The sequence below is a fragment of the Telmatherina bonti genome (genome assembly GCF_933228915.1).
Source record: "Telmatherina bonti genome assembly, chromosome: 1".
Lineage (NCBI taxonomy): Eukaryota > Metazoa > Chordata > Actinopteri > Atheriniformes > Telmatherinidae > Telmatherina > Telmatherina bonti.
In genome coordinates, this window is record NC_136619.1 from 26,595,024 (window position 1) to 26,617,327 (window position 22,304).

Genomic DNA, 22,304 nt, shown 5'->3' on the forward strand with positions numbered 1-22,304 from the left:
TTAAACTGAAATTTTAAGATGATCATTTTAACAGCGGCATCTGATCCTACTTTATATTTCAAAATTCAGTTAACTTTACCGTGTATTATAATTTCATTATAGTCTATATTTTGATTATCTGTATACATTTCACTGTAGTCTGAATCAGTCCAGCATTGATCGATATTTTCAAACTTGTTGAGTAAATTCACAGTTATAATTAACAGTTTTCTTCTTCTTCTTCTTCTTTTTTTTTTTTTTTTACTCAATTACAACTTCTCAGAAAATAACCCACAGCATCAGAGTACTGACAATCTTATTGTATTATTCTTGCAGGCCAGGATTGGACGATGCTCCACTTTCCAAAGCCTTGATGTGTGACCAGCGGCCTGTAGGCGGCGACAGAGAGCCCTCTTTCTGTAAAAACAACATCTCACCTTCTTTCTTTAGTCCAAGTACTGGAGCACGTTTGAGTGACCATGGAGTGCGTTTGCTGTCATGTAGTTCAGCGTTAATACGGCGTGAATAGTTCAAGAGGGGGACTGTTCCGGGGACACGAGCAGCCAGACTCGAGCCATGGCCGCACGGGAGGAAGGAGAGGCTTTGCACGGCAAAATAAGGCACCACGACGGAGCTGGAAGTGTAAACAGCTCAGAGGGCTTCAGGAACGGCTATGTGAAGAGCTGCGTCACCCCCCTTAAACAGGACCATCAGAGAGGATTTTTGTTCAGCGTGTGCAGGTTTTGCAACGAAGACGTACTTAATTCAAAATTGTTGAAAGTATCAGCCATCTACGTGGGCGCGTTTGTTATTTTCGCGGTTTCTTTCCTCATTTCTAGGAGCTTGCAAAGTGACTCGCTTTGGGATTTGCGGACTTTTTTATCGGGCTTCTCCCAGTCCATCAGTCCTCTGTTCAGCATAGGATGTGCTTTCTTCTTTCTAACATTTTACCTGAGAAGGAAAAAGAAGGAGAGCAGCAAATGTTGGCTCGTGTCACTGCCAGCATCGTGTTACCTCGGAGATTTTCTGGTTTTGCGGTTTTTGCAATGGGGAGAGGACCAGCACCAGATGCAAATGGTGGGCAGGTTGTTATTCGTGTTGGGATGTGTGGGTCTACTAACACTCATCCCAACACTGAAACTTAAACACAGTGTTCTTATACTGGTTTTTGCCAGCGTTGTGTGGCTTGTTTCTTTCACAAGTTTGAGCGGTCTGCCCGCACTGCTCAGACCGATCTTTGCCTGCTTTGCGGGGGTTTCTGGCTCCATGTTGGGGCTCTGTTTTGACCGTTACTACCCGACGAGGGAAGCACCGAGCGGGATATCCAGCGCCGAGGAAAAGGTCCCTGTGATCCGACCAAGGAGACGGTCCAGTTGTGTCTCACTGGGGGAAACGTCGACCAGCTATTATGGCAGTTGTAAAATGCCTCGGAGACCTTCGTTGCCCTGCATATCTAGAGAGCAGGTAGGTCATCCCCTGAAGGACCACGTCTGCTGTTGTAGTTGCACAAATAGGCCGAGTGATAATCCACAGCTACACTCGGCAGACAGGAGCATAGGTGGCAAACCCCATGTATGTAATGTGTTAAAGAGTTGACAGAAAGCTGCACGTAACAGTGTGATAAACATGCGTTTTCAGTCTTCCTAAACATTGTGTGTGTGTGTGTGTGTGTGTGTGTGTGTGTGTGTTCGTATGAGGGTCTTAGCACGCATAATAAACAAGGAACAAGTTAGTATGTTAGTCTAAATTGTTCCAAAATAGCATTTTATAGAAATGAGATCACTATATCTAATTGTTGTGATCATAAAGTTACAGTATCTGCTGTAAAGTCGTCTTTATTATGCCAGTATGTAGATATAGAGTCTTCAAACCACAACTATGTAACAGCTTAAAGATGAAACATATCCAAATTAGATTTAAAAAAAAAAAATCTTAATATTGTTATGGTCAGTTTGACCACTTGAATCCAATCACTACCGGTGAATTTACCTACACTACCCGCTTTTTGTTTGCATGCAAGGTATTTAGTACATGTTCTGTTATGGCTGTGTTTAATAAGAAAGTAACGCTTAAAATCAGGTTGACCCTCAATTGACTATCAACTTCCTGTTTGCCCAATACCAACACAACAAGCATCAAAACCAGTGACGTCCTCTTCACTTGACTCTGTAGCAGTCAGCAACACATTGCTGGTGAGCAGTGTCAACAGTCCACAACAGAGCATGTTTCTTTTCCTCTGCTGGTAAACATTTACAGGCTGTGTAAAACCACACTGTTTACATTCACAAGCTAATGGGGGCACTGCACAGTGATGTCCTTTTCCACTTTCTATTAGTTTTGAAAACCAATACACCTACTGTACATCAAGCAATACCCTTGTTAAATCAAGACTATCATGTTACATACATTGTGTTGTGGACAAAGAGCTCACTGTGGGCAAGCTGTTGCCTTTATTTATGTGTAAACAATGTGGACATTATTGTCAACAGTGCATTTGGAAAAGAAAAAAAACCAAAACATGCTGTCCTGTAGTGGATGCCATCAGGTCACGCACATTGTTTTTTGTGTCCTTGGAGCTTTGTGAGAAATGATAAGAGAACTAAAAATGTATGTCCCGTTTGCCTCAGTTGTGTTATTTCCAGCTGTTGTTTTTCACCACATTGTGTTGTGTGCTATTTGCAGATTAGTACCCAAAGAATTATTTTTAAAAAATGTGCGGGTTTATGGGCATGGCCACCATTAGGTCATTTCATTCGTTTGCTTTATCCAAAGATGGAGAAGCTTTACATGTCAGTGTGACTCATGTTGCTCAGATGTAAACTGAATACACGGAGATGCAATATGCTTTAAGGAACTTTTGTGATGAAACCCTTAGCTCCGCCAAAGTAGTACCTGCCCAAAATGTGCCAGTTAGTTGTTCATTGTCTCTGTGGGTTGGTATTTGCAGCATGCGCCATTCTGGATAATCCCACATTTAATGTAATGTAATCAATACATTCCAAGATGTTATTAGAATCCCAATTCCAATGATTTCGGGACGTTGTATAAAACTTAGATAAAAACAGAATTGACTGTTTTTCAAATTCTTTTTAACCTATATCCAGTTGAATACAATACAAAGACAAGATATTTAATGTTCAGACTCATGAACTTTATTGTGTTTTTTGCAAATAATCACTCATTTTGAATTTGAACATCTTCCAACAAAGCTTGGACAGGGGCAACAAAAGACTTAGAAAGTTAAGGAATGCTCAAAAACACCTGTTTGGAACCTTCTACATCCAAACAGGTTAATTGGAAACAGGCGAGTGTCATGATTGGGTATAAAAGGAGCTTTCCAGAAAGACTCAGTTGTTCACAGGCAAGGATGTGAATAGCTGCATGAACAAGTAGTCCAACAGTTTAAGAACAATGTTTGTTAATGGACAATTGAAAGGAATTTCATCATCAACAGTCCATAATGCAGTCAATTTTAGAGAATCAGGAGAAATCTCTGCACATAAGCAGCAAGGCTGAAAACCCACACTGAATGCCTGGGACCTTTGACCCCTTAGATGGCACACCATTAAAGCAGAGGACAGGGACTGTCTGGACTGATATCAGTGCAAATTTCAAAAGCCAGCATCTGTGTTGGGGTGTGTTAGCACCCATGGCATGGATAAATTGTGCATTTGTGAAGGTACCATGAATTCTGAATGGTGCACTAACATGCTGCCATCCAAGTGACGTCTTTTTCAGGGATATCCCTGCTTATTTCAGCAAGAAAATGCCAAGCTACTTTCTGATACAACGGCTAGCTTCACAGTAAAAGAGTGTGGGTACTATACTGACCTGCCTACAATGTCTGTCTCTCACTGAAAATGTATGGCACATCATAAAGTGCAAAATACGACAAAAGACATCCCAGACTGTTGAGCAACTAAAGTTGTTCATGAACTAAGAAAGGGAAAGAATTCCACCCACAAACGTTAATAATTAGGCCTGGGGTATACTTTCTGCTGGCAACATCTCCACAAACGTATCATGGCACCCATGCATTCTGAGTGTACATTTGTCATGTAAGCCACTTGTGTGTGACCTAACATTAGGTACTGTGTGCAGAGGTAAATATAATAGTGGATAGTTTTGATAATTTCTATAATTGCTCCTCTCTTCTGCACTGTGACAGACACGTGTTTAACATTTAGCAACAGATTTATAAACAGTTGTTTACCAAAAAACCATGGAAATACAATGTAACAGGCGTCTTGATCTTTTCATTAGTTCAGAGTCCTAATGCCGTGTACTACCCTCTAGCAGTGGCCTCCAATATTGAACGTTTGGGTTGCAGCATGCGTTCATTGTCTGTATATACACAGATGTAGCTGAATGTTGCCATGTATGCAAGTGTACCCAGAAAGTTTATTGCAGCCCTTTATGCCCTCAGTTCCCAGATCAGATGCTTATTGAGTGTTGTTTAAATGAAAGGTGATGTAAAATGATGGTAAGCACAACTCTGCCCCAGTTTTTTTGGAACATGTCACAGGCATCAAATTCAAAATAAGGAAATATCTGTTTAAACGAAACAATAAAGTTCATCACTTTAAACATGAAATCATAGACCGTATATAAAGAATTGGATGTAGCCTCCATGACGTCACCCATAGGTTTCTGAAGAGCTGAATTGAAGCTTGGTGTGCAGTTCCTACCATTGCCATCTTGGCAGATGTTTGTCATTTCACCCAGAAAATACAAATATGGGAAAAGAGGTAGAGCTGAGAGGGGGGTTGAGTGTCATGGTGGATGATTGACATCGAGCACACTCCGAGCTTTCTGTAGCTAAGAGCTAACCGAGCTAACCTGGAGCCGTATACAGGAGCTAACCAGATAACGGAGGTAAGCGGGCTAAAGCTAAGTCATGTTGTTAACCGGCTAAAAATTGTGGTTCTACATTCTTCTGACTTGAAGCGGGAGTTTGGGTACCTGTCCAGTTAAAAGGACACGCCCCTAAATATGCCGAACTTTGAGATTAAATTACTTTTAAACGGGCGAGTTAGAAAAAAATTCAGTCCCCCCACAATTGTCAATTGCCGAAAATGGATTTTTGAACCAGGCTGTAAACATGTTTATTTCTGCGTTGAAGTTGGCCTTTTTAACATGGGAGTCTACAGGGATTTGCTCTGGTTTTGGATTTGCAGCCATCCCCTAGTGGATGAGGGGAGAACTGCAGTTTTATACACTTCTGCATAGACTTCACTTTTAACCGCTGAAAGCTCCGTCCATCTTTCATATACGGTCTATGCATGAAATGCCATGTCTTTGTAGTATAATCATTTAAATATTAGGTTAAAAAGAATTTGCTGATCATTGTATTTTGTTTTTATTTATGTTTCACACAGCGCCACAACTTTAAAATTAGAGTTATAGTATGTCCCTGGCTTATCAGCTCAAAACATTTGATCTAATTGTTTATTAAAAATGAAAACAACATAAGTACACGGAATTATCTGTGTTTGTTTGGATCTTATTTTGGGGTTTGGAATCAGCCAAGTTAAGTTATGAGCTGCACCATGGCTGTGTATTTATCAGGAAATGTAACATTTTATCTGGAGAAGTTTAACAATATTTGGTGAAAGATACTGGTAAATGTTCTTCTATTTTTACAGTTGTGGAAGATATTTTGAATTTCAGCTGATCTGTAGTTGCTGTTTTTCTCCTCAATGTGATATAATAGACATAAATATTGTCAGTGAAGATGAATTGCAAACTGCAGGGGAAAATTTCCTTGGTAATATTGCTACACTTTGTTTTAATCTACGTCTGAATGATGATTTTATACAAAAACTGACTGTTTTTGTGTCAGAGGCAGCCAAAAAAGAGAAACGAAACATTTTGAAATGACTCATTCAAGGTTCACTAGTAATGTCACACATTTTCTTCATCTTCACATACATTTGCCTCAAAAAAAATTTACAACCCCCTTTCTCCTGTTTGACAGGGTCACTGCTTTCTGTCTTTCAGCTGCAAAGACAGTACTTGTTTTCCTGTTTGCAGCAAAACATGATTTTGCATGCAGCAAGTTTATCAACAAGGTGGAACAATGGTGTAGCTTTAACATTACACTGACTCGAGAAAAATATTTCATTCAGCATAATAGTCACACACACATAATAGTCACACTTAGATAAAAAACCAAAACTCCTTTTTATAAAACATTCGCAAACAACGTCACATCACATATATATTAATCCTCCATTTCCTCATTAGCTTTACAGCTATATTGATTTTTATTATTTTTCCAAATGCTATTTTATAATCATGTAACAGGACACCCCAGCCCAAAAAAAATTGTTCAACCAATGTTAATCTGCGGAAACAATGCTGTTGTGCTGTGCTAATTAAAATGACCAAACCCAAAAGTTAAATCCACCATCTTTTGAAACTGAAATTATGATTGCAGTACAGCTTTCCTTATCTCATTTTTCTTTAGGCTATGTCAGGATTTGAATTTTTTATACACGTGTACTTTTAAAAGTTATTCACAATACGTTGTATTTGTAAATGTGGCCTTTTCGATGCAAATGTCGGCCTGTGATGATCACATTCCTGGGTTACAGTGGTTAGATGAACGTAATTATATGAGGTAACATCTAAGGCTGAACGATTTTAGAAAATGATCTAATTGCGATTTTTCAAGCAGATATTGCAATTTCTATTCTGTTCACAATCTTCAAATTTCAGCTTTAGTGTAATATTTACAATGTATAGGAACATGTACAAACCTGACATTAAAATGGCATCATACCATCAAAACATTAAAAGCCATTGCTCTTATGTAAAATTACAACTAAAGATCAGAACTGCTTTTGAAGATATTTATTAACAAAAAATATGATGTACATTATTTAAATTCCTTGACCAAAAACTGCAATTAAAGACCAAAGAGAGCCACCTTTGACCATCTTACCTTGAAGAAAAAGGTAGTGTAAAAATCCTAAATTATGTTAAGTTAAAAATAAGTACAAAAAATAAAATGTCAAATAAGTAATATTTAGAATGACAAAATTCAATAATTTAAACAAAGTAAAAAAAAAAAAAAACATCCACTCATTTCGACTTACCAATGGCAAGATGCAGCCTGGGTCCAAAACACCGAAGTCTGGTCCATTCATTCAGTTCCGCGGCTTTGATGAAGTTTGCGGCGGTTGTGATGCACGTCTGGTCCTCTTCTTTCAGACCCCAACCTGACAGGCACTCTCTCAATCCCATCGCAATATTTTCTCCGGTGTGGTCCGTGGGAAAGTACGCTGTCTGCAGACAGCAACTTTTCAGTTCAAAGCCGTTACTTATAAAATGCACGGTCAAAGTAAGATACATATCCCTAGTTGTTGCATAATACTCCACATTTTTCAGCTCACATACCACTTTTTCTTTCCACTCCGTGTACAGCTGTGGGATAGCAACTTGGCTGAAGTAGGTGGGCGAGGGAATCGTATGTCTTTTTAAATCCGTATTTGGTGATGGTGTTTATAGGCGCCATGTCCCTGGCAATGTATTGTGTTATGGCACCGGGTTATCTCCCACTGTCTTTTGCTGCTCTTGTCATATGGAGTTATGCTGGCAAAAGATGCTGCAATTGTTGACTGTTTGCTGCAGTGGGCTTGTGCATCCTTTTCTCCAGACTTTTCACCGGACCTTTTTGTCATGCACTCCGCATGCAAATGTCCGTGGTGATTTTTTAAGTGCCGAAATAAATTGGTTGTATTTCCGCTAGATGTTGCAATTTTACTGCGACAGGTTTTGCACAGTACCTGCTTCTGGTGCACATCTGCAGCCTCAAACCCAAAATATTCCCAAATGACAGACGTATTGTTTTTCTTGGAAATCAACTCCCTTAGCTCCACTTCTCGGTCCGCTGAAGCCGTCTCAAAACAAGTAAAATTCCCAAAACACGAGGAGCAGGTTAATGCTGATTGGTTGGAATGACCGAGCCATGAGCAGCATGCTGCTTCTGATTGGTGTGATTGGAAGCACGGTAGGGAGGGGGCATATAGGTGTGTGACAGTCAAAAGAACAGATCCTGGGTCAGTGGAAAAACAGCAGCTTTGGCGATCACGTGATCGCGTTGTCTGAAATCGCAATTTCGATCTGAACACGATAAATCGTTCAGCCCTAGTAACATCTCCCATTAATATGGGTGGAACTTTTTCCCACATTCTCGCCATCATGGAGTTGTCAATATTTTTTCAGTTTTTTTCCAAAAAGTAAAGTTTAAAAGAAAATTAACTGAAAGTTCAGTTCTGTATGTTTTTGGGCTGCATATTTTCTCATGGGCTGCTGTCCTGCAGGGTTCAATGTGTCTTTGTGCCAACACACCTGGCTTCAAGTAAATGAATCCAACAGCCTATGATATTATTTTGTGTCAAGTGTGTTGGAGCAGGGAAACATTGAAAACCTGAAGGATTGTGGCCCTCTAGGATCAGAGGTGGACACCCTGCTCTAAATCTCATAGTCTGCTGTTACAGCTTAGAAGATGTTAAAATTATCCAGTGATTGTTTATACAGCATGGATAACTGTAGCATCCTCTCTGGATCTTAGTACATAGGACATCATTGTTAAGTATATTGTGGCCCCTGTACCCAAGGCCGGATTATCCAATGGGTATTATGGGCACCTGCCCAGGGACCCACACCCATTCGGGGCCCATGTGGGGCACACGTAGGGCATACACCCACAGTTTGGACCTGAAAAACAATTGTACATAAAAGCCAGATAGTTACACCACAGTGTCTAATGTATTGCTACTGGTACCACTGGCTGAGAGATGTTAGAAATGTCATTTCGCTGTGTATCATTCACAATTTTTACAATGTTATGGTGTGGATCGGGGCCCTCTGGAACACTCTGGGCCCAGGGGCCTGTGCACTTTTACTCCAACCCTGCTTGTACCTAACGGTGTGTTCAGACCAAACACGTTTTGATCGTCGAAAATGCTCAAAACACTGAACGCTCGACGCTGGTCACTAAACTGCCACTTTTGTGTCCGACGGCCAAAACGCTCCCAACGTTCCTGCCGCGTCTGCTGCTTGTCTGGAGCGAGCAGCAAACGCGGTGGAGAAGAGAGGGGGAAAGGCGGAGCTTCTCTCCCGGTCAGTCGGAATGATGGCGGATTCAGTACAGAGATGGCATGTTTTATTTAATGAATAAAGCTAGAGAACGTTGTTGTAGGGCAGTGATAGTCAGTGTTAATGGAACAAGAGCCGTACTCAGCAGAGAGCCGCCAACCTCCCCAAAGAAAGTGTTACTAGGCAACGTATCCTGCTACTAACCAAATCAGCAACATTCAGCTTTTTAGCAAAGAATGGTTATCCTAAATATTGCATTGAGTAATAGCGTCTCAGCCCCATGTCTGGGTTCACTACAGAAATCCTCCAGGAGCTGTGAGCTGGTCGCTCTGATTGGTTGACGCCCCGCGTCAAGTGGCCAAAGTTCAGCTTTGCCCATCTCTGGCTTTTGACGCGCGTACTGATATTAGCATGGGAAATACTTGTGGATCATGCCAGTAGGAGTTACCTACAGAGTTACCTTCGCAAAGTTCAATGGTAATCAATTTAGATCTTATAGCTTAACCCATACTGGGCCTTTGAACGATAGCAATATCTTACATCAAATAATAGCTCACGGTCCGACATGGAAGAATGCAAAAAATATATTCTGATCGAAAAATGGTGAACACATGATCTCTAAGATCTGTTCCATGTTTTGCTCTGATGTGGTAGAAACAAGTTGCCCTGCATTAACCAATAGATGAACACGTTTTCTACTTTATTGTGTGTTGTGTCATCTCCTTCAGTAATGCTTAATGCAGCCCACCTCTGGCGAGGAGGGGGATATGTTATTTAAAAGGTCCAATTTGTTTGAGTTTGTGCTGTGTGAAAACAAACCTGGACCAGAAGAATGTTGCAACCCCTAATCAACCAAGTGCCCCAACTGTATGGAGTCTAGTGGGCAATCCTGGTCTGAATGCCCCCTTATTATTGCATATCGTGTATGCACCACACATTGCCTTCTCTGGATGACAAACTAGTCAGTGAGTTTGCAGCTTTGCTATTGTAGGGTAGGATAGTTACTTTCTCTAAAGTCAACAGCCTAATTTTAGTTTATCACCATGCCATTTACAGCGTAAGATTCATATTGCTGTCAATCTCCCAGTCTGATTAGAATCTTTGGTGTTATAATTGTGCTTTGTGTGCTAGTCTCTCCCATTTACATTTTTGTAAGCTCAGCATTAACGTTTCTTTACTTCCCTGAAGTTTTCTGAGAATGCAATAGGTCAAACGCCTACTAGATTGACCTCTGCTGGATTACAAGGCAGAATGCCTCTAATACTCTGATGCCAGTATGTTAAATCTGTTTGTGCAAGCGATGGTCTGAAACACCAACAGATTGTAGGGTTTAAATTTCAACATCAATGTCCTCCTTCTGAATCAGAGACCTAAGAGACACTAGGGACTAGACACATAAACAGTGTGTTTGCACAACATGGATGCATACACCATTTCTTAAAGACCTTAAACAAACTTCAAGCAACATGCACAATTTCCAAAGCCAGCAGATGATGGTTTACAGTTGCTTGTTATAATGAGTATTAAGGGTGTAATAAAGAGCCACAGATGTGTGTAATGGTTGTATTTAAAGGCAGCTGCTCCCCGCTGGAGAACCTTGCTGATATGACACAAAGGGTTATATTGCACTTCTCACCAACAGATTCAATGACTCGTGAAGCTGACACGTGCATCAATGGCAAACAGATGTTTAAGGACATATCTGTGTTAATTTACGGTTAACTATGGGAGTGGACAGGAGAGTCATAGATGTGTGTCCTAATCCACAATGATGGAGATTCATAAAATTAAACTTGGACTGCATGACGTATTAGACCTTCCAAACGAAAAGAACACATTTTCAGAGCTTAAGAAACTGGGGAGGAGTGATGGTTGTTTTTATGAGATTTTAATGATGGTGTGATCAAAATCTTGGGATTTCTGCATATAACACATTTTTGTTCATGAGTCATGCTATTTATCAGGGAATGAGTGAATGGATGAGATATGTGACGTTAACCTACCAATGAAAGGCCTTTTTTTTTTTTCCTTTTTTATCTTCCCAAAATTTAGCTCTTATAAGATGCATAAAAATGATTGTTTCATCAGTCTGATGAAGCCACAATATTAATTCAGATGTTAACCCTCTCTTGTGGTTTCATTCAGATATAACTGTAACATTTATGGAAAGAGTGCCAGCTTGTTTTTTTTCTTTACAACATGTCACAACAATCCATATTAGCATGCAAAGTGTGTTGTTTGTGTAAAACATACCATGGATCAACTCAGTGGAAGTTTTTATCATTCATTTAGCTGACACTTTTATCTAAAGTGTATAAGGAACATGTAAGATGTAAGCTGGAGCTCAGTATCTGGCACTGGAACACTTTGACAAGTGAACTGGGAAAGCTAAGGATCAGAATGGCAAGCTTTTGATTTTAATTCGACCAGCATGCCCTTCCCCTGGTAGAGGTTATAAAACAATCTATTATAAATACATCTGACTGATTTATCACTATAGCGTGAAGTGTAGATGGCATCAACATTAAAATAACTTCTACTTCTCGAGAAACGTTTGTCCAAAGATGCATGAGATGAGAAAAGTTCTTTCATAAATAAAAAAAAAAAGACCATCATCATTGTGTTGAGCATAATAGCCATTATTGTTAGCTGTTGAAAATATTTTTAAATAGCAAGAGCAGCTCAAATGCTGTACCACTTGCTTTTCTATGTACAGTTGCTCTGGCTCTGTGGTGCCGGAAAAGTTCTGTTTTTTACTTATTAATATATCTGTTGGATTCCTCAGATAAGTAAACTGCTCTTAGCAGTTCAGGTTTGTTAAAATGATAAAAAAAAAAATTATATACATATATATATATATATATATATATATATATATATATATATATATATAAGGTCTGAGTTAAGATTGCAACTACAAATGTATTTAAAAGGTACTTTGTTATATTGATTTCTTACAGAAAAAGTTACAGTGTGCTCAGTCCAATATTTTTGGTATTGGGGTGGCGTGGGACTCTGCAGTCTGACTTTACACCACATATTCAGTTCCATTAGATGTTAAATAAAGTAGGGATGAACATTTTTTGTAATGTTTTAACTATTTATGCCAGTAAAAACAGATTAGTTGATCAGGTGAGACGTCATTGGGGGAAAAAAAGTTAATAAGCTCTTGTGGCCTTTATTATGTAGACAGGAAATGGGGTCAGAGTGTGAAAGAGTCACACGCGGCAAAGAGCCCCAGGCTGGGATTCTAATCTGCGCAGGTTACATCAAGGAACTATAACCTCTGTGTATACTGGGCGAATGCTCTACTAGAAAAGCTAAACACTGCCTCCGCACAAGCAGTTAGCTACAATTAACTGGCCATTTTTCGCTGTCTTTTGCTGTGATGTTTTCTTGAAGTGCAACACTTTTGCAATGATTTAATGTAGGAGTCGTCCTCGCGCTGGTAGAACTGTGCTAAGCTGGCGTCATCCCGCATGATATGCATTCCACTTTGTTATCCAGTTGAATAAAATACTGCTGTTCTGCTCCGGTCTGTTGTCTCTGCTAAAGGCACAAACTCCCAAAAACAGCACTGTAAACATCAGTTTTTCTTCTCTGAGTAAGGAACTATAACTCTTTTCCTGTCCCACACAAAACTTATTAGACAGATCTCTGCTGTTTGAGAAGTAATTTTGTTTTGTTGTATTATTTGCCCTTTTTTACCCCAACAGCATGCAGTTTAAGTGTAACTCAAAATACACTGGCACCTTTTTTTCCTTTTCTTTAGCAGAAATACAGAAACACTAAAACATTAAAAAATCATAAGATTAAGGGAAAATTCAGCTATATTAGTTTGTTTACATTATATTTTATAGATAAAGAGGGAATATACACAAAAGCAATATAAAGAAGAAAGCTTTTATTTTTATTTTCTAGTATATGAATGATTGAAAAGTAAATTTAAAAAAAACAAAACCCCACCTTGCTTAATTTCTTTAAAACTAAATAGCAGAATACTAGAGAAAGTTTCATTAAGGCTGGGCATTCACTGGCACTGACCAGCACATGTTTGGGTCTAATGAGAAAATTAAATTTTTCTTTCGCAGGCAGCTCGTTTCAGCAAACTATTATTTTTAGTGACTGTTTATTTTCTGCATATCATGAGCCTTTCAGGAGTTTCATGTGGAAGGAGTTTAGAGTAAAAAAAAAAATACTGTGCATGTTTCTTGATAAAATGCAAAGTTTAACACCCAAAATTATGAGAGGAAGTCGGTAATGCACTCACACTAGTCTAGATATTACCCCAACTCCTTTCATAGAGATAAAATCATTTATGAAATATAGCATGACTGAAATGTTGGTCTTCAACACTCAATCAAATGATTGTTGCTGTTTTAAATATAACCCTTGGTTTATTTATTTCTTTTTAAATATTTTCAAAGAACTGCACTATTTCACATAACCAAGGCATACCACTATCATCTGCTCCACAAGTAAGGAGCAAATGAGCACATAAAATAAATAATTAGGATTTTACACCCCCCACCCTCCTCTCGAAAGGTCAGTGCCTCTCCTCTTTCCTTGCTCGTATGTGATGCTGTGATGGTGCGTGGGGGATTGCCACTGTTGCTAGTTTAGTAGATCTTTTCACTGTTTGTGTCAAAAAGTAGAAAACCCTTCAAGGTTGCTGCCATCAGTGTTCCGCGATGAATGGTGTTTTCTTTTCACAATCGTTTCACTGAGGTTGTTCCAGTTTCAGTTAATGTTAATTTGTGCTCTCAGCTTTGTGTTGTGCTGCGACAGTAACCTGAAACCTCCTGCACGACCAGAGCTTTATGGATTGACTGCAACTGCCAGGGGTCAGGCTGGATTTACCGTTATAGCTGTCTGTTTTGTTGAATTTGAATTTAGAACAAATGCAAATAAAGTGTTAACTGTAATTATTTTGTAATTAGTTATTGATCAACTTTGTAATCAATCAATTAAATAAAATTGTTGTTACTATTAGATTAATCTTATATAAGTATATATTATTTAAAGTGACCTTTTTTCTATAATAAACCAGACCTTCCTCTAAATTATGCCAGCACATCTGAGGGTGAGTTCGATATTTTCAGATTAGGTTGGATAAAATGAAATTAATATATATTTTAAGTATTTTTTGTTTGTTTGTTTTGCCTTTCACGGTATAAAGGTTATAGCTCCACTTCATGGCTAAGACCGCGATGTAGAATTCAAGGAGCGGGCCCTCTTTTTGTGTTGGTAAACTCTACAGTGGCAGACGGGGGTAAATAAAACGCATAACTAACCCCCATCTAGAGAAGAACAGAGAGGCAGGCTGTGGAGAAAAAGGTTGCAGGGAGAGCGGTGCAAAACGCAGAGCAGCTCTCAGCTGTCACGTTAGCTCGCTGTTAAGCCATGTGGAATGATATAACATTGACGTCACAACCGAGTGACGTACCACAGGGTGATTGCAAAGAGGGGGGGGGAAAAAATTAGAAGTCTCATTAATTGCCTGGTAGAATGTAGCGTCTGCCTCCAGCAGGCTGAAAAATGTTTCTGGGGAAAAGGTGTAATGGAGAATTTGACTTTGAGATCAGCTTAATAGAAAATCAGATAAAACTGCTCGCTTCATTATTTTCTGTTTCAAAATCATGTATTAATATATATATTTTTTTATTTATTTTTTTTTAGAAATGGCTTATTTAATTTATTTATTTATTTGCTGAAGGCCTTACAACGTTTGAGGTTGTCTTGTCTATAAGCACGGCGGTTTAATGAACTAAACTAGTTATGTAATGTTTAACAAATCCTCTCTCATCAGTATTATGGTTGAGAGCAAGTAATTGGTATAAGACCCAATGGCTGAGTTGGGGTTTAGAAAAATCGGCTTGTATGTGTGACTGGATCTGTAATTAATCAGCTTTTAACCTAAACATAAAGGTATGACAGTTGTGTGTCTAATAATATTACATTTTTAAAAAAAAAAAATTTACATTCAACATAGATTTTGTTTACTGTTGTCTCAGTAAACAAAACAAAAAAAAAAGCATAGCTCTCACATAAAAAAAGACAAAACATCCATTGTCTTTACAGATAGATTGAATGTGTGTGGTGTTTTCTTTAATTTTGTACAACCTCGCATCTTAGTTTTTATCAGTGTGAACATTTATTCTTATAAAAAGAACAACACAGCTTGCGTCAATTTAAAAAAAAAAAAACAACAAAAAAAACATTAAATATTTATTTTAATTTGACTGGTTTTAAAATTTAAATGGGTGTGGGCCCCATGTTCAGTCAAAGTCTTGTTAATGTTACTTTAAGCTGGTTAATATAATTGTATTTGATGAAATGGGACCTAAGCAGAGTCATCGTTTAACTGAAGGAGATTGTTGTGACACGTTAACCTCTGTATTTTGTGAACTTGAGTAACAGATGCGATGTCAAGACAATGACGTCTTAATTCATTGCTTAGCAACTTCTTGTTGATGCTCGGATAATATAGTTGAATATCTCATTAATGTCAGAGCTGAACCAGCATCTGTTGTGGCTCTGATCCAGGTGTAAAATGCACCGCATTTTATTCTTGTGGAAATTATACTGCGCCTAACTTTGGTTTTATGTTGTTGGACCCAGATGGGCTGCTGTCACAGCCTACAAATGCTTTTCATACCCCTGCTGCCTTCAGTATAAGAGCTAGTTTGCATAGGTGCTTTTTAATTTTTCATTGCAACGGCAGTCAGGAGAAAGGGTTAAGTTGAGCGAGGCTCTGTGTTTGGCTGACTGCAGAGTGAAACAGGATGCAGCGACTGCATTGTCAGCCTGCTGGTGTGAGTGCAAACAGATGAGGAAATGCTGGAGCGGGTACTCCAAAACCTGGGTTGCCTTGGAAACGGTTTGCGTCATGATCACCAGCAATTAGCTTGCAGCTCTTTAGTATTTGTGATTGGTCTACCGGAGCTTAGCCTAATGACTGGTGTCTGAAGAATAAGCATCAAAAAGGGGTTCACAAATATAACCACGTTTTTTTAAATTCTTTTATTCAACATTTTATTGACAAAGTAGCCAGTAAATAGCTATTATTCGACAGTATAGTTAATGTTATAGCTGTTTTGAAATTGAAAGAGTTGTGTGTCATGCTCCCTCTATCATATTTATTTGTATGAGCGTTTATGTCATGACCTTGTTTCTGTATTATCTGTAAAAGTTGAGTTTGTTAATTGTTAAGGACCAGAAATTTGGGTCGGAAAAGTGGAATGCTGAGCCATTGCCGTCAGCTACTTTCGGGCTAATTAAACCTTTTTTTTTCTTTTTTTTTTCTTTTTCTTCTTCATCCTTTCCCTCCCATACTGTGTTTGTTTCCACAACATGGAAAATAAAACAGGCAAAGAAAAATGCAGTGTCTAAATAAGTTAAGTAATAACAAAGTGGTTCCATTTGCAGTACAGAAGTTTTTTTTCCACCTGACATTGCAGATTTTTCTGCTTGACTTGTGCCAAAAAGTTTTGCTTACACCACAAAGCTTCCAAAAATGCAAACATCTCAGGCAATGTGGATTTGGAGTTTAGGCTAAGTTGGTGAACCTTTCGTGTTCCAGTGACACAGAGGTGGGAGAAAGGAGTTTGGTTAAATTTGACTGGCATTATATAGGTGGTGAGAGTCGTTGGTTAAATAGCCTCTGTGGGAACATAAGCACAGAGAGGTAGAGGTGGAGGATGTAGTAAATTAAACTTGTATTTAAATGAGAACATGCCATAGGTTTTATTGACTGTTAATAGTTTCCAGACAACTTTATTGACATGACATAATCCTTCCCCTCAGTAGTCTTAGGCTGTTTTTACTAAAGTTTTTGCTGCTAAAAACATAATAACAATGATCTTTTTTGTATTGCGTTCCATATGAAACATTTTAAAGCAGTCTTTAAAATTCGCCTCTTTTCTCTTTTGTCTGTTGTCTTTTTATTCTCTGTATCTATTTCTCATTCTCTCTGAATTTCCTTCTCTGTGCGCCTCTTTTGAAAACGGTGTCAGTGCTGCTGCTTTTACACCAAAAGGCTGTTGCTAAGTGACGGTTGACGTCAGCCGCAGCTACAGAGGAGGGCTTGTGTGTGTTTAGCAGCTGAGGGCAGATCCCACTGAAAAGGGCAAAACTGTGAAGCACTATTAGTCACTGCAATGAAAACCCTAACTCCGACCAACAGGATCACCATTTCAAATAACTGTACAATTTATTTAGAATATTTTAATTTAAAAAAAAAAAAAAAAGAGATATCGTTCAGTGCAATTTATTTTTATTTATTTATTTTTTAAAAAAACTGCTCTTGTCAGTCCCCACCCCCTTTTCTTCACTTTTTCTTTAGTCCGTCGCTGTCTTCTTTCTGGCTTTAACCCCCACCTCACCGTTTGCCCCTCCCCCAGCACAAGTACTTAAATACCAGATACCCCACCACCACTCCTCATGAAATATGATTTTTGTTGGCAAATGTTTTTATCAGAAAAACTCAGTGTCATTGTGATATCTGCCACATGTAGTGAAGGTTGTTCTTGATGTACTTGACGTTATTTGAGGTAATCAGTTACCAGGGATCTGTGTCGAACTCTTCACCCTCTGTGTTTCCCTCCGTGTCAAATTTTCTCCTGTTACAGCACATGAAATTTGACCTTTTGGAGTATACAAAAGACAAGTTCTGCACTTTAAATTAGATCAAGCTAATTTTTTTTATTGTGTGATGAACCAGACCAGTTAACTTTCTTGATGCAAAAGTTGGAATTTATAGAACAACAAAAAGGAATCTTTTGATTGTTGTTGTTGTTTATTTTTTCAAACCACTATTTTGCTCAAAATAAAATATAGACAAGTATTTGACAGTGAGAAATTTTACAATTTAAAAAAAGGACTAATCCTAATTAAGTGGCAGTAACGTAAAATAATAAAAGTAATTGGAAACAGATCACTGACTGGTTTGGCATAAAAAGAGAACCTAAGAGAAGCACAGTCTTTCTGAAGGTAAGATAAACACAGATTTAAGTATCAAACAACTTACTTTTCATATAATTGTATATTTATATAAAATATTATGTAAAATTATTTTATGTTACATCATAGATTTTACATAATTATAAATAATAGGGTGAGACTTTAATGCTTTAATTACAATGAATAAAGTACAGAAAATGTTTTAAATTAACTTTTAATTTCAAATGTTTATTTATGTACAATTTCTGGGTACACTGATTACACTGACGCACACTGTAGACTTGCGCTAAAAATGTAACAATTTAGCGCTATATTTAGTGAATTTCCAGACCACTCTAGCAGCTCTGTTGAAGAAACGGCAACTATACACAAGTCTAGAGACTTTTTATGGTGTTACTGATTTGTTTCAGTGAGTAATGTGAAGGTACGTATGCGCCCCCCCCCCCCCCCCCCCCCCCCCCACACACACACACACACACACCCAAAAACATCACACAGGAAGCTTGGTCCTCACACAATATCCAGCTTCAAGCTGTAGTCAGAGCAGAAAATGATCATCTTTGCTCCATGATCAGACTTAAGCCATAAAACAATCTGGCTTACTGTGAGATATTAGTATATGTTATTGAAGACCGTGCAACATGTTTTAGACTGCCGCTAGTTAAATCACTTTCAGTGTTTTAGCTATGTATATTTTCTATTTTTCTGCTGTTTTGAATAAAATAAAATTAAACATATTTTTCCAGACATTAAGAGCTTGAGAAATACAATATAAGATCTGTGTCTAACACTTATCCACCAAAATCCATTTAAATCAAAAGAATATTGTTATGAAATTAATTAATTAATTAGTTTAATTTTTTAATGTAGTCCCACCACTAATTAATAAATGTTTTTATTTTATATAATAATGTCATTTTTTTGCTTGGGAGATTCAAGATACATTTATGCTTAATTATAGTTTAAACTATGAAGCTCTTATGTTCCTTAGTGTAAAACTCTTGAAGACTTTAAGTATTTAATCTTATAGTTATTTCGAATTATTAAAACATCTATGATGCATATTTTAGCACAACAATGCTAAATACATACTGGGTCTGTCACAACATTATCACTTTCTTACAGAAGAGTGTGGGTGCTAGACTAGCTCAACTGCAGTCCAGCTCTTTTAGCAACTAAATTCAAGTAGTACATCAGAAAGTGCAAAATATGACAAAGTCAAGATTACTAAATTGTTTTAATAGTAAATAGTTGAAATAGTAAAAGACTCACAACATTTGTTTGTTTTTTTGTTTTTTTAAAAAAATTGTTTATGAGACTTGCACTTATTGCGTTGTTTTTGTTGGCATTTCACACCAGTTAAAGTAGGGGGTTGGGGGCTGTGCACTAGGTTCAGTCCATATACAGCTAAATACATGTCTATCTGTGCATCTGTGTCTAGTACATCATTAGTAGAAGGCAGTAGAAGGTGCTATCAGAGAAACATATGCACCAAAAGTGAGGTGGTGTCTATGGACTGAGATGTATGCGTTTTCAGCAGTCATACGGAGCTCACTAATTGTTGAGTGAATGAGCAGAGGGCATAGAGTTTTAATCACCCCTTTCTACCCTCTTTTGCAGCTAATGCACGCTGTGCTGTGCAGACACCGTTACAACTGTGGCCTGTCCAAAACCCTTATTCATGCCCATGAATGTGCTCAGAGGAATTTGCATGAAGAATAATTAGTGGGTTAGTTTCCAATAAACACTCAGGTTATACTCGAGCTGTGGATGCAAGATGCCCCTCTGCTGTACCTGAACACCTGACTGTGAAGGGAAGCAAGCCAAATATTCATGTTTCATTTCGGGACAACCTTTAATGCACTGAAGAGACATATAATATATTTATGTAAACAAAAGAAGGGAGGAAAGGGGACTCATAAGAACTCTAAAAGTTGTTGCCAGTTGCAGTCTGACCCTCTTTTGTCCTTTCCTGTCCTGACCTTGTATCAAAGGATCAGCTGGATTAACAGTGGACATGATTCCACATATTGACCGCAGGCACCCTGGCATGGCAACACAGACACAGGGCATTAAGCAGTGGATGCTCAACTGGAGATAGCAGTAGCTGGCAGGGGGTAAGCATGGATTAAAGATGCAGTATGTGCATCATAAGGTGAACTCTACCAGGCACACTGATCATACAAAAAGTTTTATGTTACATTTGCTGAGTTCTTTTACATGTCAGGTCAGCTGTTTGTACCACTGTAAACAAAAAGCAAGTTCAGAGCTAATTAAAGATAAAAAAAATGATAATAAAAAAGGTGACATACCAAAACCTACCAGGTTTAGCTGCATTTCTATGGTGGCTGCTCTGCAAGGTGAAGTAAACACTGCCTGAGGGAGCATTTAGCAGAAACAAAGCCAGTTATTTTCCTGGAATTTCAGTTTGGTCTACTTACTCCTGAAATGCAACATTTCTTTGACAGTTTAGTAACTGTGCTGCTCTGGTCTGTTGGCTCCACAGTTGGTAAAAACTCCAACAGAAACAGCTGGTAAACTTTCCTGCTTTTTGCCTCTAAACCAAGGACGGGTAGGTGGAGGCAACGTGATTCCTCGTTGACTGAAGCAACAGCTAGCTTTGAAGTAATCTCCAGTTGTCCTCGGAACTCTGAGTTCCAACTCATTTTTGCTGGAAATGATGAAGTGATCTGAGAAATTCTGAGAAACTAGGAACTCACAAAAGTAAAGTAAACAGAAATAGCAACTACCCGGTAATAACGTCCACTTGGAATTCCTAGACAGCTGAAACCCCCTTCATTTGTTCTGTTTAGTTTTGGCCAGGGATATTTTTTATTCAGAATCACTATTTGCTTTATTGGAGATATACTTTCCGTTTATTAAACAGGATTCTATCAACTGCACTCTCACCATTTAAATAACTAGTAAGTTTTTTTTAAAAGTTTGTATATTACACAAATCTTGGTAAACTATGTACCAGTGTGCTTGCTTCACCTTCGTTGTCCTTAATGCTGTTTAGTCAACCTACTTAAGGTTTGTTTGCGTGACGCTGACTTATGGGACTGTAAGTTCCAGTATTTTTGCCATGTGGGGTCTATCTAAGGCGATGGACGATAATGAGTCTGCTCATTCTTCAGGCGGGATTAACAGGAACACTAATTGAAGACTCTGTTCAGTATTAAAACAATAACTCTGGCAGGTTTATTAGCTTGTTATTTGCATGATGCATTTGTAAAGAAATGAGGATTTAGTAATTTGAAAGAATTCAAGTGTGGCTGTCTTTTTATTACAGCAGTTTTCTCTATTGTGAATTGTTTTCTTCTTCTTCTTCTTATTATTATTATTGATAATAATAATATCATGAATAATAATATTATAAAATGTACTTTGTTTATTTAGTGTAATGAGCATCGCAGCCTTTTTCTGAATAAATCAATAGACAATTAGTATCTACAAATAAACTGAATATCCTGTGCCTAGTTGTTGAAAGAAGAATCATGTGAAGGATACAGTCTGTAATGAAGGTCAACCTTAAATAGCCACCTTGGAAAACATCAATGCTAAATGGCAGAAATTTCTATTTAAACTGTAATATTGCAGAGAAAATAATTTGGAAAAAGATGAAGGAAAGTGGTTTTCATTAAGCTGTGGTGGTGTCACTGGTTGTTACTTCTGCATATTGATTTGTGTATATTTAGGGTTAAATTTTGGACAAAGTTGTTTATGTGTTTATCATAATTTAATTACATTTATTTTGATCGGAATGATTTTTCCTTGATGCATTTGTTGTTCAATCACAACCAGCTGGTCCATCTCATCTTTTCTCTCTTAGTTGATTAAGCCTGAGACTTCACTCTCAATCTAACAATCACTTTTGTGTGCTGCTTCAGCAGCAGGTTCTTTTTGTTTATCACTAAGATCATATTTGCTCACGGCAGGGTCACAATCACCCTTAATTATAAACCCCACAAAGTGAAATATTGAAATATCCAAACCATAAGCAATGTAGAACTAGAAAATTCCCTGCTGTTGAACCAGTTAACAAAGGTACTTTAAAGTGGAACTATTATGTGCATTTCAGGCTAATTTATTATTATTTCTGAGCCCAGAAGGGCTGGGATTGCATGAGTTATTGTTACAAATCGCTTTATTTACTTCAGATCGACCCTCTCCGTAGGCTGTCAGATCAGCCTGTGAGCAAAACGAGTGGATTGAGACTCTTCCGCATTAAGCCCCGCGTCCTGCCACTGCACTACATT

General features: G+C 38.1%; 1 protein-coding gene across 1 annotated transcript in view; it reads left to right on the top strand.

Moving 5' to 3' along the window:
• Positions 1 to 465: 465 nt before the first annotated feature.
• pde3b (phosphodiesterase 3B) overlaps positions 466 to 22,304 on the top strand; it is a 54,921-nt gene continuing 33,082 nt past the window's right edge. Inside the window, exon 1 of the mRNA XM_079248374.1 lies at positions 466 to 1,443. Coding sequence (XP_079104500.1) covers positions 556 to 1,443 — 888 coding nt within the window. The 5' untranslated portion in view covers positions 466 to 555. The remainder of the gene's footprint in view (positions 1,444 to 22,304) is intronic.